The following is a 17585-nucleotide window of genomic DNA, read 5'->3' on the forward strand; positions in this document are numbered from 1 at the left end:
AAATAAGGTCTTGTATCCATTGGTTATGCATAATTTTTTATGAATGGCATTAGGAATACAGCACTGTTTTTTGAGATCCCACACAAATCTTCACTCGACTAAATCTTTACCCTTGCCTTGTGTCTTTTCTGTTACTTCTTGTCTATCTAATGCTTCATTCTTAATCTTTGATGTCACCTTCTCTTCTACTACATCAACCCTGGACTACCGTCTTGTGTTCTATCTGTCTTGTATTCATTTCCTTCCTTACTTATTTTTTCCCATTAAAACTTCACCATCCCCTCTATTCTTCTTTCCATCTCATATCCTTAGTATCCCTGGTGTAGGAGTAGGATGAAGTTTTATGAGCACCTGCAGTGGCAGACTAGACAGATCTTCAGGAGCTTCTGATTGGGCAGCAGTTAGTTTGTCTAAGTGAGGATTGGTCGGAGTGCAACTGGCCGGATGTGTGCATTTCCAGTAAGCTTCCAGATAGTCGGCAATGTGCTCACAGGCGTCCTCTAACTGATTCTCATCCAGGATGATGTCGAAAAGATCCTGTAAAAAATGCATGGAAAGTAGGGCATAGAAGCGAAAAAAGTTTAATGAAAGATTAATGGGATAATATCAGGGAGAAGGGAAGGTTTGAAGAGGGAGAAAAAGGGAAGTAGTAAAACAATAAAAGTAACTTAATAATATTTCATTTATATTTCTTATTTAAGCTATTCTGCTTAAGAAAAGAGATTGCACAGTTGGCTACTATTAGAACCGCATATAAAGTTTTTAGAAACTTGAGAGAAGTGTATTGTCCGTTATTGAGTATGGAACTGTTAGAAAGTGTGTCAGAAATAAGGTGGCCCATTTAGGACATTTTTCTACAGATCCATTCAGTATAAATTTTTATTCAAAAAGGGAATTCAAAATTCTCAAAGGCTGTAGCATACATAGGGCTTAAAGTTTGACGGGAACATTTAGACTATCCCCTCACACACTCTAGGGGTGCGTGCAATAGATAAAAATAGCATATTTTTGGCCTGGGAAAACCCTTCACATAAACTTTTTTTTCCTACTATATATAGTTGTGAGAATCACAGTCTTTCCTTTTTGAATTCATCTCAACCTGAAATAAAGTTGTAAGCATAAAGTCTGTTTTTATCCAAAAAGCACAAAAGGATTTAGCATTTTATAACAGGGATTGAATTTCATTCATTAATTTTTATTGTAGCACAGTGAATGGTATCTGAATACAAACCGAATGGAGAAGAATTATGTTTTTATCACTACAGCAAATGTATTCAATATCTATACTGTGCATTTAGAATATTTGACCAAAGTGTGACATTTTTTGTATCATGAAAACACATTTAGCTAAAATCATCAGGCACAATGACAGACTTGGGCAGATTTATGCAATGGGATGGAGGCAAATAGATACAAAAAAATTCTACATGATTTTGGTGAAACATTGAGGTGGTAAAGCAGTGCCAGTAATATCAATCTCTGATTTTTTTAGCTTATTCTGAAGTAACAATAAAAATTGGTGTCTTCGGGGGTCATAAAATGTAATAATAAAAAAAGCAAAGGCTTAAATCTATCCAATTTGAAAAAAATTTAATTTCCGTTCATGTATGTTTAAGTCAATGTCCATACTCACTGGAGGGCACTGAGCCAGTTTGTCTGCTGCCACCATCTGCACATTGAGGTGTTTTGCCTGAGACTTTCCTCTAGATTTAATTAATCTCTGTAAGACCTGAAAACACACATAAACACAATATTGGTATAAAAATTGCACAGTAAGGGAGTTTTCTTGCCACAGTCACCCATCAGTGATAAACACACATCATTACTTTTAAATATTAAGTTCTTTAAAGCTGCGTTAAGACAATGTTCATTGTGAAAAGCGCTATAGAAATAAACTTGAATTTAAACTTGAACTTGAACAATACCAACATATCACCTATATACATTTCAAGTAATGAAAACTGCCTTTTTTAATTTCTTGTACTATAGTTCTACTATTTCTTCCATTCAGTAATAGTCAGTACATATGACATATAAAATAGATAGAATAGTTTAATTCAGGTCTCGTTGCAGGTATTAATAATTTTACTTCTCTCACAAGTACTTCTATTTATGTCCATTTACCGTATCTATTTTATGACTGCAATTTTGCCAGATTATTACTGAAATATCCATTATCTAGTAGCCATACATAGTTATACTATTCAACAGAGACCCAATAAAGCTGATGTAATAGGATAGAAGACTTTAAATTGTTAGCGATATACTGTATGTATGTGTGAACTTGTGCACCTTCGGAGAGGAAATCTTGACGTAAACGATGATTGGTGCAAGTGAAGTCTTGCCCAGCTGAGACGGATGATTTATTGTGTCAGCGTCCAGAACCACCAACTGGAGCGTGCGGGCCAGCTCGAAGATCCTCTCAATCTCACTCTGTACCTCAGCTAATACACATAAAGTAACGTAACACAGCGATTACTACAGTGCATGCTCATGTCAGTAACTTAGTAACATTTCAAGCTCCAATTTATGTGCACTTCTGGACAAAAAAAAGGCCAAAATGGCAAAATATGAACCCTTTAATGGAACAACAAATCACAGTTCAGGAAATGAGCAAGAATCGAGCAATCAAATCAAGTAACTGAGTTGAAGATAACATTGTTTAAATGATTTGTGAGTTAACTCTTCTTTTTGCAGAAAGGAGAGTGCATTTTTTTCCATTCAGCGTTCACAATCTTCAAACAGTTAAAGGGTATTTTAAAAAGATTTGTAAACCCAAACATATTGAATCAAACATTTTAACCGTTATCATTATTTGATCCTTGTGTACAAAATGACTACAGTGCAACCGTGATACTCGCAGGGTTACGTTCTATGACCCCTCACGAGTAACAAAAAATGGTGAGGTTTTGTCACTTTTGATGGTTTCTTTTTCAAGGGAAATTGTACATGCACTATACTGTAAACTCACCAAAAATTTTAAATTACTCGTCATAAATGTTTTGTTTACTACTTTAAATGAATAATACAATAATAGTTTTTCGGACATTTTTATGTAATTTATTAGTACAAACTCTGAACTTTTGAGCCACTCACAGCTTTCTCGCGAACTATCAGATTTTTCGCGAGGTACTCTATCGAGGAAAACTATCGAGGTCGCGACTGTCAAGGTCACGAGTATATAAGTGAATTTCCTGTTTCTAGCTTTTCCCTATACAGTTCCCTGCAGCAAAAAGAAACAAGCAAATGGTGGCACAAGAGCTCTCAGAAGTGCATTTGTTTTATCCTTAATCATTTGTCTGACCAACGATTTGTTGTTAATGACATTAAAATGCCTTTTCCCCCCAAAACTGTAATGCTTTTTATAGTGGGGTCTGCAATTTTCTTAAAATTGTTATTGCATTAGAAACATTTAGCACATGTATTATACTTGTACTCAGGACCTCTCAGTACACATTTATTTCATAAAACAAGCCAATATTTTGGGAATTTATTTTACAGAAGCCCCAAACTATTGTTTTTCGGACAATTTAAAAACTAGAAGTATTTACATTTGAGTAAAACTGCTTTGGGGCAATGTCTATTCCACAAATATTATTATATATGTTATATAATGCGTTGTATTTAGTGGAGTTTTAAGGAACTGTGCGTGTGTGTGCTTTGCGTGCTTTTAATGTGTGTGCTCAATGGCGATTGAACAAAAGATTGCCAGGAGTGCAATCAGGAGGTCATGCTACAAGGAATGCCTTTGATCTTAATCATGGCTCACTAATCAGGCCAAACTAACAATCAACAAGCTTCCTGCTTTCTCTGTCTCCCGTTCACACACTTCAGTTCCTGCACCTTTATCATGTGTCCTGACCTCAATGTACTTCAGACTTCAAATGATAGTATTACATTATACGTTAATAAAAGAATGCTGCATGTGTTGTACTGCATGTGTATACAAACTCAGTATACTGTACAATAAAGCTATATAGTTATTAGCCTGTAATGTATCATTATCTAATATATTGATTAATAATTATAACAGACCATTAGAATAAATAATTTGTAGATGGTTTTAATTATTTTACTGCATGCACTTTTAGATCTGAGTCACTATATATATATATATATATATATATATATATATATATATATATATATATATATACTGTTTATTAAGGTTACAAAGGTTATTTGTTTAGAATGACATGTTCTCATAAAATACGTTCACTTTTTGTTGTGGTTGTGGTGTGGGCAGATGGTTTAATTGTAATATTTTTTAATTAGATTAATTGCACATTGTGTAAAACTATGCTTGGAAAGTATATCTATTTTTTGGCTTCAGTAGGAGAGATTTAGTTTAATACCGCTTTGCTTTTAAATACTTTTTTTGTACTCAGTGTTGGTGATGTTTAACTATGGAAAAAGCAACTAGAGGACTAGAGGACCAAAAATTATGTAATGGTTGAGTACCACACAATAATTGTCATGCAAGAAATAATCTTCATGTAGGCTAGATTTGTTTTCCAAAAATCCAAAATAGATACTAGTAGGAAAGAGAGCTTACATGATCCTGGTATATAGTAAACCAGAGACATATACAAGTGTAACACTGATTTACACTAAAAGCCAACATATGATCAGACGATCAGGTGTTGATTTTAATCAGTGTTTCAGCCCATTGAGATTCAAATGGTCCATGCAGAACTACACTTCAGGTTTGCTGTGAATTCAAGTGAATGTGATTTTGTTGAATACTATTTACTACCAGCCAATTCAGTTTTATTACTATTTTTTGTTTGCAAGTTCTCATCAAGCAAATGAAATGTGGCATCAGCCCATATTTGTCCTGCAGGCCTTGAGGCTGACACTTGTGTAATAAAACTCAAAGCCTGTGGGACAAAAGTCAGCATGTCCTACTTTTAAGTCTTGTTTTTAGGTTGTTTAGATATGTCATTTTCGTAACCTTGTGCAAGAAATAAGATGGAACAATGTAAGAAGGCCATTGATCATTTACTATGGTATTTGAGATGCATGCATGCATGCATGCTTTATGGACACTCATATGAATTAAAGTGATGCACAATTGGGAATGTACAAAGACAAATGTGGGGCTCAAGGAGCAAGTATGCAAGAACGGTACATTTGCTACATAGACACACTCCCCGCAAACACGTGCACTTACCAAGATTGGAGCGTGTGTTGGAGCGTTCAATGATGCCGTGTTTACTGGGGTTATTCAGGACAGATCGCTTGGCTAGAGAAATGTCTGCTGTTACCCGGGTGATTGATATCCTAGGACCAGAGTGAGAAAAAAAGAAAGAGTGTGTGCACAAGCCAATTAGGAAAATGACTTTCTGCAAGAAATAAACTGATACTGCAGTAGGTTCATGCGTAACATGGGAAATAAAATGTACTTTAAATTTTGTTATTTTTTTCACGAAATGAAAAATTGGAAACAAATATTCTGCACACATTTTCTTTGCAGTCTGCAGTTCTGGTTACTGAAAAACAGTTTAGTCATTTACGTAAACCAATTTTAAGAAGTCAAAATACTATTATTGTACTGTACATAATTTGTTTTCATTTTACAGATCCCCCCACACACACACACACACACAACACACACACATATATATATATATATATATATATATATATATATATATATATATATATATATATACATATACACACACACACACACACACACACACACACACACACACACACACACACACACACAGAGCTGTGTTTTTTGTGTTTTTTTCTGCACTGCTCTGAGAGGAGGCATCAGTCCTGTTCCGGGAAAACACTCGGGCCAGGAGAAGGCGCAGGCATGCAAGCCAGTCTTGCGCTTATAGTCCAGCATGGCCAATTAAGGCAATGAGACAAGACTATTTAAAGTAGCTCTACACACATACACACACTAATACATAAACTACCCCAAAGAAGGACCAGTCAAGACAGGAGCTTTCACAGAAAGAGACAGAGGAGCACTTTGGGTTAAGCTCTTACCTTCCCTCAAATCTGTGCTTCAGAAAGTCAAATAATGCTTTCTGCATCATGTCTGTCACCTGTGTGTATAAATGAGACACAGAATAGATTCACATACATATTTATTTTAGTTATACATCTATTATTATTTATGTATACATCTATCTCATATCTACTGTTATTATTATTAAAGATGTTCATGATACATAACATAGTTTCATATGTGCAGTACATTTGTACTCTTTTAATGCTTCTTACTATAGCTAGAGGATAAACCTATATATCATCTGAACTGAGCATCAAGTGCAATACTGAAACCAACACGTCGTTGGGAAACTATCCACAGTTTCACAGACTGCTTGGAAATCCTCTTTCTGCCAAGATGTGTAATGTTTGATTTATTGTTGTTAACAAATCTGACCTCATAACCCTTGAGTGAAGGTCCCACCAGGACCACAGGCCTCATGGAGGGCACCACATCATATGGAGGAATGTGCTCAGTCTGAAGAGTTACAGGAAAACATGTCATTGTCTCTCTACCACAGTTAGCCCTTCATGCCCACCCACTCACTCCTATACACGACACACTGACATCGATTTACATCACATTCGGTAAAACTATTAATACAGACCATATACCAGGGTTTAACAATCCCAATTCACTGGACCCCAGGAGCTGCACATTCCTACACTAAACACAACTGATCAAGCTTGTTTGGTACTTAATACTGTGCTGTTTAATCATTTAACCAGTTATGCTGTATCACAAAAATATAAATGTGTAGATCAGTGAGGTGTCTGGTATTGGGATTGAAACCACTGTTGTATTTTGACACCAAATTACAAAAAAACCAAATACCTTTAAATTATTTGTAAAACTTTAGAAAGACTAAAGTAAGACTTTCTGCTTACAGTGTGCAATGTGCTTGATTTCTGGCTAAAAATGTTACACATTGCATTACTGTATAGAAAGCAGACATGTCAATGTAGACCAGCTGATGAGGTTTTTTTTTTTTTTTTGTTATGTATTCAACGAAGCAACGAGTCCACTTCATCAACATGTGCTGAAATGGCAACATTTTAATTAACATTCTGTAATGTAAGATTCAATTTGGTCTTCATTTACAGTTGCAAATTAATCCTCTTAATTAATCTTCTCAGCCTGAAAGTGGAACAGAGGAAGTAGGCTGTGACTGTGGGCTGTATCTATAAAGTACTCATTTTAGATATGGATGATGCAGTCATCTATAACAAAATAGGATATGATAGTTCAGGCCTTGTTTATCAAGCTGGATATGAATGAATTTAATCATGAAGGAGGATAAGAAAAAAAATAGTTTTACGTAAAAAAGCAACCTGTTTTTCAGTCATTTTATGTATATAAAGTTTCACAAATGCAAACTTCCTCTGATAGACTTCAAACTGGCCAAGGAACATAAATAACAAAGTCTTAATAGTTTATTTATTACTGGTTTGCAGTTTATTACATTTTAATAACTTTGGATTATTAAATGTATAAATTTATTAGTCAATTAATTAGAATAATAAAACTAGCACCTTACAAATGGAGTTAATCTGTATCTATGGTAGCCAAACTTTTGCAATTCCTGAGCTATATTTTTAGTAAATCTTGCACACTCAGCCATTTAAAGGGGCTCGTTTACAGTCGTTTTTTCATTGTTTTTCAACTCACTGTTAGCTTTGCCTTTTAATAACTTTTGTGGCCGTCGCTTCAATGTTAAACAGCTGTGAGGAGCAAATGCACTTTAGATGATCGGCATTTATCAGAATTTGCACATGACTACAAAGCACTTCAGCATTACTGAAGGCTTTGTAAAACTCTCATCAAATTTTTTGGGACATTTCTTAACTTTGAACAAAAAAGATTGATAAGTAAGACCCAATAAATGCAACGCAAATGCTAAAGAAATGACTAACATAACTAACACAAGAACAGGATTTTCTTTGCTGAGCGTGATCATGCTTTATTGTTTTCGATGTGTTCAACAAAACAAAGATGATCACTTTCTTTTTAAATCCATCAGAAAAACAGCTGAACAACACAAATATCACACATTTAAACAAAATGATCATGAAGTACAGGATTGGTATCAATGATACAATCAGTGCATTAAACATTTCACAACAAACACATGTTAGTCAAGCAAGCAAGAATCAAACAAGTATTTTGTAACACAAATGTGAATGGGAACTCGTTGTCTAGTAATGAAAAGGCGATAAAAATAAATCAAACCCCTAACACGGGTCCTGGGGTATATTCTCTGTATAGCTGATGTACAGCTTTGTAAAGCAGTTTAGACTAAACAGACCTTGGGCTGCTTTCGTTTTTACTTTACATGTGAATCTCTTGAGAAAATGAAATGCCCTTGAGCTGAGGTCCCATTCATTGCATCACAAACACACACAGACACACACACACACATCTATGTTAAAATCTACACTCAGTTATAGAGAATGATTAGTGGGGAGGGAAAAAAAACACACAGCAATGCGGAGACTCCAGTGGGCCTTACAGGCTTCAGGAGACTTCTACATGTCCTTATAGCAGCCTAACTTACCGACTTCAGCTTCTGCTTAGCTGAGAGAGGGAGCAAGCGAGAAGGACAGACAGGAAGTAAAAGCATAAAGTGAAAGAGGAAAGCAGAAGAAGATAGTGAAATAGGCCAGAATTTGAGAGAGAAGGGAGGCAAAGAGAGGGATAAAGTCAATTGGTTAGCTAGGCGAACATGCTAATTGCTCATGTGCGGTCATACAGACACAGATGTTGCGTGACAGACAGCTGGGCACACAGTGCATGTGGTTGGATTGACGTACGGAGGAGTGAGAAAAAAATAAAACTAAGCGGGAAGCCCCGCCTCTTGGGTTACCTTCTTAAAGAAGGGCATTCGTTTCTCACGGGTTAAAGTAGATATAACTTGGTTTGGGCTGGCTTTGGGAGAACGCTGCTGGGGAGGAGGAGGAGGTTCAGGCTCCTCCGACTCTAAACCCACAGCATCTATGTCAATGGCTACACACAGATATAGACACATACATACAGTTACATATGGGACTCTGCAAACTAAATACAATGGAATAAGACTCTATGGATCTCTAAAAACAATGTCATCATGCATGTCAATTGGACACTGAAAATAATAAAAATTATTATAACACTATGACTGCAAATCAAAAAGTCCAAAGTCCCCAAAAACATAAAATTGTACAAACTGTATTCTGTACTTTATATAATCTTCCTCACATACGTCAACAAAAGACTAGGATAACAAATGTATCTGTTAGTATACAAATAGTTACATAGTTAGTTAATTAGTTACAAATAGTTAATTTGTTTACAAATCTAAAAGATACATATCCCAAAGCCTCCTAGCATACACTATATAGTCAAAAGTGTATGGACACCTGACCATAAGATTTCATGTGCATTTGAACATCCCATTCGACATGTAGTCCACATTTGCTATTATAATACCCTCCACTCTTCTGGAAAGATGTTTCACTAGATATTGGGGTATTGTTGTGGAGATTTATGCTTATTAAATCAGGTTCTGGGTAAAGAGACCTGGGGTGAAGTCAGCATTCCAATTTATGGCAAAGGTGTTTACTAGGGTTGATGTTGGAGCTTTTTAGCAGACCACTCAAGAACTTCCACTCCAGCCCATGTAAACCATATCTTCATGCAGCTCAGTTGCACAGGGATATTGTCATGCTGGAACAGGTTTGGGTTTCCTAGCTCAAATAAAGGGAAAATTCAATGCTACCACATCTAAAGACATTCTATACAACTGTGTGCCTGCAAATTTGCGGTAATAGATTGGGGAAAAAAACACATAACTGTAAAATGTTTGGTGTCCCAATACTTTTGTCACTATATATTCTTTCAATTATCTTTAGTTGATCTCAAAAGATCAGGAACCTCTGTAAGTGGAAAATACACACGGGATACCAAACTATCACAATACTTGTATCAAAATTCAACCCAGAGTATCTAAAAAGATAACATTGTGTTGTTTACATTTAGAGAAAAGGGTTATTCAAGCAGTATTTAGGCTTCGTTGGATAAATAAAGATTTGTTTCCAATTTTTTCTAATAATGGAAACTGTAAGCAAACTACTGTGAGGTTCTACTGAACGTCTCTGAGGATTCTCCCATTTGAAGAATCATGAGGAAACCAGCAATTCCAACTAACAAACTACTCATCTTTGTTATAAGATACATTAAAAAACTATTTTAAGAGATAAGTTTTAAAGCTGTTTCGTATTTGTATAGTAAAGAATGTGGTAAACTACACTCATGATATAAATAGACTACAAAGTTTTTCAGTTTCCAGCTTCACTTTTTCTTTTGTATGCTACACTATTAAAGTAAATAATGTGGCCTGCCCAATTAATGCACAATAATCTGTGTATCTGTGATCTGAAATTAGAGTGCATAGCATGACAGTTCTTAAAGATGAACAGGGGTTGCTATAGCCACAGTAGCGTTCAGTTGTTCTCTTTCCATTTTTAACTCCAGCATCTGGTGTTGGTGGTCTGATGAATCTACCTGAGTGCGATTGGACAGTGATATGGATCCCATTAATCTAAAACACTGCAATTTTACCCAGTGGATTTCAGTATGACATGGTGAAAGGATTTTAAAATGTATTTAATTAGAAATGTATTTTATTTTATTATATACAGCTACATCAAAAGTCAGCTATTCTACATATGCTACCTCTAATCCAACTTAAAGCACACACTATTACAAAATGGAAGAATGTGACAAAAACATATTGTCATTTTATAATATATAAGTTATTATTTATACATCATCATTCATAGTGCCTGGTTAAGTGTATATAAGACTGCTTGCTATCATTTAGTTAGAAACCTTAAAGACTATGTAACTATAAATCCATCCTAAATTTTTACACTACATCATGATGATGAATGTATGAAAGCTAGAAAAAGTAACTAACCTGAGGAAGGAGGAGTAGATTTTCGAGAGCTTGGGACAATATCCCCTAAACTGGACAAGGAGTTAGCCCCCAGTTTGCTACAGAGAGAGAGAGATAGAGAGAAGATTATTTTTGACAAAGATAGCAGGTGACATTTCAGTAGCGCAAAATATGTGTACATAAAAAATAGCAGGTTTAATTTAGTATGCTGTCATTTAGACCAGTCATCTTGTCTTGTATGAGTGTTTGTGTATGTGTATGTGTATGTGTATGTGTATGCGCATGCCTGGGGTGGAATTTGCTCTGTTTGTTTCGTTGCTCCTGGTGGATTCGAAGATTTTCTAACTTCACTGGACTGGGGATAAAACCAATCTCACATCCTTCCTTTACTAAGCGGCCAATCCACCAGTCATTACTGAATTTCTGCCAAAAGCACATAAAGAGGCAATAAATCAGCATCATCATTATACCATCATGTCTTCCATCAGCTCGATAAACATGCACTTGCAAAACCGTTAGAACTGCTTTAGTTGCACAGTGAATTAATGTGTGTGTGTGTGTGTGTGTGTGTGTGTGTGTGTGTGTGTGTGTGTATGTTGGGGGTGTGTGTGTGTGCTTATTTATTACTGACCTCTTTTACATGTAGGAAATCTTTAGCCTCAAATGAAATGGCCATGCCGGGCACGGGGACATCGTCATCGAGAGAAGGACTGTAGCTAACATTTGTACGAACAGCAAATGCTACAGGTTTTGTCTGCTCAGGATAAAGTAAAACAAAATAAAAAATGAAGAGAAAGAAGAGTCTTCTAGTGAGGACCAATGTAAACTCTCTGATTGGAAAAATATGCAAATGGGTTATTAAAAAAATATACAAATTGGAAATTTTCACACTAAAAATTCACGTTTTACACTTTCCATACATCAAACAAAACCACACTTAAAGCAATTAGCCTTACATATGAATAATCTGATGTTTCACAGTGTACATTCCTAAACTTTCTTATTCGCATATTTGACATGTCAGGAACCATGATTGAATAAATATTGCACACAGTGCAGTTTAAAATAAGCCTCAGTATCACTAAGTAAATCCTTCTTGGCTGTTTCAAGCCTCCTGTGACACACAGCGGCAAGAAAACAGTAGAAAGAAAACTGCAGTTGGTGTTTTCTTTTTACCTTAAATGCTAGCTGTGACTTTCTGTGTGTATATTTATGTGTTCAACAAGACAATAACCTTAAGCATATATCCAAAATCCTATTGAACTGCTATGGGAACTGAAATGAACTGGATTGCAAGGTCAGAAAGAATTACCCAACTAGTGAAGAACACCTTCAGCAACTTTTACAAGATGCTTGGCAACGTTTTCAGCTGAATGTCTTGAGATACTGACTGTCCGAATGCCAAGAGTGTGTAAAGCTGTTAATAATGACAAAGGAAGGATTTTTCAATAAAAATAAAATAAAACATCTGTACTAATGCATTTGTGTGGTCAATGTAAATATCTATACATTTAAATTAGCTTTTATTTTTTTATATCTGTTGCTATGCATCCTAAACTGTATCTTTTTACATTATATAAGTTTATAATTTTCCTTTACCTCCACTGGGATTAACAGCAAGGTTTAAAGGCAATGACAACCCGGGGTTTAGTGCAGTGTGGGAAAAAAAATCCATTATGTCCCTATCTGTTATTCTACACCCACCACTTGACCATAATACCCTGGTTACGCTGTTACTATTACCTATGGAAGGGATCATCTTTTTCACAATTAGCCCTTTTTTTTTGGACAAACTCACCAAACTACACATAACAGTGAGTTATTACTTCATTGTTTCAACAAGTTGAACCTGATGGGTTATAAACAAATCTGCCTCAACAACCATTTACAGATAAGATTCAATACCTGTGGCCTGCAAACTACTATAAAATGGTTAGAATTTTTATATAAAAGAATACAGCATATGTGTTAACAAAAGTCTTGATTAGTGTACTACATGACTGCTTACTTTTGTGTATGAGGCTACTGCTCAATGCTAGTACGTATTTATCTGCTAGAAAGCCTGTCATGCGAGTGGGATTTTAATATTATATAATTCATAATCTCATCATTTTATGTAACAGTAGACAGACCTGTCAAACCATATAATCATAACAACCACGATAGACTGAGAGACACTGCCTTCGAAAACGTTATGACAGTTTTGCTGAAAAATGACAACATGCATGCAAGATTGGAAGGTTGAAATTATACGTGGGCAGAATTTAATTTTTTTTTACTATTTAAGATATGCTACACATTTAGACTATTTTGAAGGAACTTCGTCAGAAAGCTACTTCAAGGAGCAACAGTGTCATTGCTGTGTAGGAATATGCTTTTTTTAGTCGGTGTGTGTGGCTAGACGCCATTGTGCCTGCTCTAAAAATAGAACTCAGTCAGAGGAACCGGGGGAGTCTGACTCACTCATGAGTCATGAGTGAATGCTAACATTTATGTTATCAGTGCTTGTGAGCACTAACTAACACAACACAATGTGAAAAGTCAAGGAACGAGTCGAGATAGGGTAATTGGGAAGAATTTCAAAAGTCGAGGGCTATATCACTACACTTCAGGAGATTGGGGAAATGCAGTATACTAAAAAAAATAATAAATCACTGGGTGAATTGCAGATATATTGTAATGCATTTTTGGGTGGATTCCAGACAGTCTTGGTAGAGCTGATGGCACAATTTACCAGGTGTCTAATCTGATCTAGTATAGAGCTAATAGCAACATTGGCAACATGACATCTACATTAAATACCTTTATGACAGTTCTACTTAAATTAGGATAATAGGTGATATGACGTTTCATAAAAGCAAAGCAAATCTTCTTTTTTCTCCTCCTGCAGTAGACCACTATTATATATTATATATTACCTTTTTATATTCCATTGCCTCTCTCGTTAGCATTGAAACAGATGGGTAAACACAAATTCTGATGGATCGGTGGATTATGTTCACTATAGCAGCTGTTCGGCAATCAAATGCGATTAAAAATAAAACTAAAGAATGCATTAGTTACATGTGGTGTGGTTGAAAATGAAATTGCAATGAAACTATTGACTAATTATTAACATCGTTATAGAGCAAAACATGCTAAAAGCCAGTGAGGTAAACCCCCCTCCCCAGCTTCACCACTGCTACAGATACAGGAACACAATGGAGGTAGATTTATGCACATGCATACTAAAACCATAAGGCATTGATCTCAGTGCAATAGGGGTAATGCTTATATAAGATATATAGACAGATGCTACAGATAGTAATCCTTTGATATATTAGCTTTTTGTATTATATTTTTTTGGTCATAAAACACAGCAGTTGCACTGCCAACATTAAAAGCATACTGTTTCAGAAAACAGATTGACAGAGTGAGACAAAGACAAAAAGCAGAGTGATGGAGTTTATAGGAGCAATATGTCTGCATCATAGTGAGAGAAACACTTAAGTAGGTTAAGATTTATTGCTCTTTTTAATTTTCTGCCGTTTCAAATTTCCAGTCATAGGCCTCATTCCGACTGCAGAATTCTCACGGGTGTGTTGGCTCAACCAGCACACCGATCCATCAATAGCGTCGGCTCATTCTCAATGCGGCAAATGTTTGTGGAAGACATAGAAACCAGAACGGCAGAATTTCCACATCACTGCTGTGGCACAAAGCACATTCTGAGATAAAAAATAAAAAAAATCGATTTAAAAATAAGAAGGACAACAGGAGAAAATGTGAGGGGAGACTTTGGGAATATCAATTTACAATCCATTTCACATAAATGAAATTAATTGACACAAATAAATGCAACTAGAGAAAGCTGTATGGTTGAAATGGTATTATTGCCTCATTCTCATCTGAAAATGCAGAGTAAAACTGAAGGCTTAGTGGGAAAAGCATAGAAAAAAAACCCTGACGAACATGCACTATAAAATTTGACTGAATGTTATAAACCACTATAGTTAGAAAATAAAGGGGGAAAATCTATGCCCCTTCAATGTCCTTGGAGCTCAGAGTGGTTGTCTCCAGTGGAATACATAAATCAAGAGACTGGCAGAAAGATGTCAAATAAGTAAAGTTAAATGCATTGAGAGGGGAGAGATAATTCACTTGGATGCAGTATACTTTAACATATAGTTAATTTAACTGTGTAAAATATGTTGTTGTGTGTGCATTAGAGGTGGGAAGTAACGAAGTACAAATCCTTTGTTACTGTACTTAAGTAGATTTTTTCGGTATCAGTACTTTACTCCACTATTTATTTTTCAGACAACTTTTTACTTTTACTCATTACATTTTTACACAAATATCTGTACTTTTTACTTCTTACATTTTTAAAACAGACTCGTTACTTTAGTTTTAAACCATTGATTTGGTGAAATGTTATTTTTTTATTTTCACTGCGTGCCGATTTCAGCAGAACAACCGATTTCCTGTCATTGCGCGTTCAATCCACTGGTGTATAATGTACGGACTCTCACTCACCACAGAAGGCAGTAAGAAGTTTGGGGTTAATGTGGATGAGACAGAGGGAGTCAGTGATGTAAACATGACTGAGAACAGACACATTCCTGATCATCATCAAGGAAATTTTTTCCTTTCTTTACTTAGATATAAAATAAATAAATTAACTTCAGATAAAAATATTTTTAATCAGTAAACTTTTGTTTTACTGGTTGTCTTTATTGATTGTACAGATAAAAACAATACATCATTTAAATCTGTAAAATGTCTATAATTTTATATATATATATATATATATATATGTATATATAAAAGCTTCCTGACTTGACTTGAAGAGGTTCATTTTCTCCGGTATCACCTCATTAACTGTCCGTGTGGAAACATAGCAAAGGCTCTAAATGATGTCCACACGTCTCTGCACTGATATAGCCTTTATATTTAATCACATGCTGTACATATGATACATGTTTAACACCTCCAACAGGAAGTGGCTATATCTCGCTATCTTTGTCTCTCTATTTTCTCTATCTAATTGTCTCTGTGTCTCTTTTAGTAAATGTCTCTGTCTCACTGTATATGTCTCTCTCTTGCTGTCTCTCTATTTCTTTCTCACTCTTTCTAAAGCTGTGTCTGTGTCTCTTTGTCTTTGTCTCTGTCTTTCCTGCTTATTTACATGTCTAACAAAGTTTTGAGTTTTGAAGTAATGCCATTAGTGATCTATGATGAAAGACTTCCCTGGTTCGATTCTTACCTCTAGTTTCATATTGAACATTATAAGAAGTTTTTAAAAACAGAACAATGAAAGATCACTAAAATTGGTTGCTGGCAAATCATGGTATATCAGTGGTGCAGGTGTTGGAGATGTGGTTCTTGTACCTTAATCACTTCTCATAGACTTCGAGTTACTGAGAGAATGTACAGGAAGGAGAAGTTTTGACCCTCTACCATCATGATCTAAGAGAAAACACTGGTCTCCTAACTATAGAAAAGCCAAGAGTCCAATAAGCAAAGGCTTGTTTGCCTCTCCTGTGTTGGTGTAATGGTCAGTGAAGTGGTCGCTGCTATCTGACTCACCCGGTTCGATTCCTACCCTTAGCTTTCCTTTAAATTGTTTAAAAAGTTTTTAAAAAGAACCAAAAAAGGTCCTAAAAATCAGGTTCTTGCAAGAGATCCTGTGGCTCAATTGGAAGAGCTTTACCTCTGGGTTGAGAGGTTGCCGGTTCAAACCCCGGCCAGGGCTCAAAGTTAAGAGTGTGGAAGGTTCCGGTGGCCGTAGTAAGGAAGGTGTCAGAAATGGCTGGTTGGATGTGGTTTCGAAGGGCGTATCCTCAAACAGGGGGCAATATCCGGGCATCTGCCCCCCCTGGAGTCTGAGTAGCTGAAAACAGGGGGTTATGAAGCAAAAATGTTCAAAAAAGTATCGACTTAGTTTTGCATATATAGGAAAAATTCTCCCAAAAACCTATCACCCTCACTTTTTCTGAGGCTGTGAAGCAGCCAGTATTCACAGCCTTTGTTTAGGGTCAACTACCTCATTGCTCACCAGACACTACTTTCCACACAGCACTTACCCAGTATGGGGACAAGCCAGATTTGAACCAGCAACCTCTGAGCTCAGAGGCAAGGCTTTTATCACAAAGCCATCAAGTCCCACAACACACCTTCTTTTTTTTGGGGGTTTATCCTTCGTTTCATGCTTCAAAGCAAGAAATTCAGACCAGACAGAAACACAGAAAGCAGGATTCAAACCCTGAACCCCACCAACAGCGATATACCAGTCTTAACCCACTGAACCATCGGGAAGGACCGGCTGCGGCGATTGTTTAGAGCAGGTCTATCTTTTCTTTTAAACCATCAACACAAAAATATAATGCTAAAGACAGACGTAGGAAGCAAACCCATGACGTGACTAGCAGGGACAAAGCAGGATTCGAACCAAGATTCACACCATTAGCAAGGCACCAGCATTAACCCACTGAACTATCAGGAAGGACAAGCTGGGAAGCTTGTTTAGAGCAGGTCTATCTTTCTTTTTAACCCATCAAAACAAGAATATGAAGATGTAGGAATCAGGAATTTAACCTACCTCATAACTAGCAGACAGAAAGCCAGGTTTGAACCCTGACCACCAACATTAGCAAAGTACCA

The 17585-nt window shown here is 36.0% G+C and overlaps 1 protein-coding gene across 5 annotated transcripts in view; it reads right to left on the bottom strand.

The window, feature by feature from the left end:
* Nucleotides 1-17585, bottom strand: part of cacnb2a (calcium channel, voltage-dependent, beta 2a) — a 72752-nt gene that overhangs the window by 3989 nt on the left and 51178 nt on the right. For 3 of the 5 annotated variants that reach the window (XM_046850645.1, XM_046850648.1, XM_046850646.1), the window contains 10 exons: nucleotides 11575-11697; nucleotides 11230-11366; nucleotides 10965-11041; nucleotides 8874-9013; nucleotides 6407-6487; nucleotides 6007-6065; nucleotides 5174-5283; nucleotides 2293-2444; nucleotides 1634-1729; nucleotides 352-537 (listed from right to left, as the gene is read on the bottom strand). In XM_046850645.1, coding sequence (XP_046706601.1) covers nucleotides 352-537; nucleotides 1634-1729; nucleotides 2293-2444; nucleotides 5174-5283; nucleotides 6007-6065; nucleotides 6407-6487; nucleotides 8874-9013; nucleotides 10965-11041; nucleotides 11230-11366; nucleotides 11575-11697 — 1161 coding nt within the window. Of the gene's footprint in view, nucleotides 1-351; nucleotides 538-1633; nucleotides 1730-2292; nucleotides 2445-5173; nucleotides 5284-6006; nucleotides 6066-6406; nucleotides 6488-8564; nucleotides 8585-8873; nucleotides 9014-10964; nucleotides 11042-11229; nucleotides 11367-11574; nucleotides 11698-17585 lie in introns of all 5 variants that reach the window. The other 2 variants (XM_046850647.1, XM_046850649.1) reach the window with 1 other exon arrangement.

This window comes from Silurus meridionalis, chromosome 6, assembly GCF_014805685.1.
Source record: "Silurus meridionalis isolate SWU-2019-XX chromosome 6, ASM1480568v1, whole genome shotgun sequence".
Lineage (NCBI taxonomy): Eukaryota > Metazoa > Chordata > Actinopteri > Siluriformes > Siluridae > Silurus > Silurus meridionalis.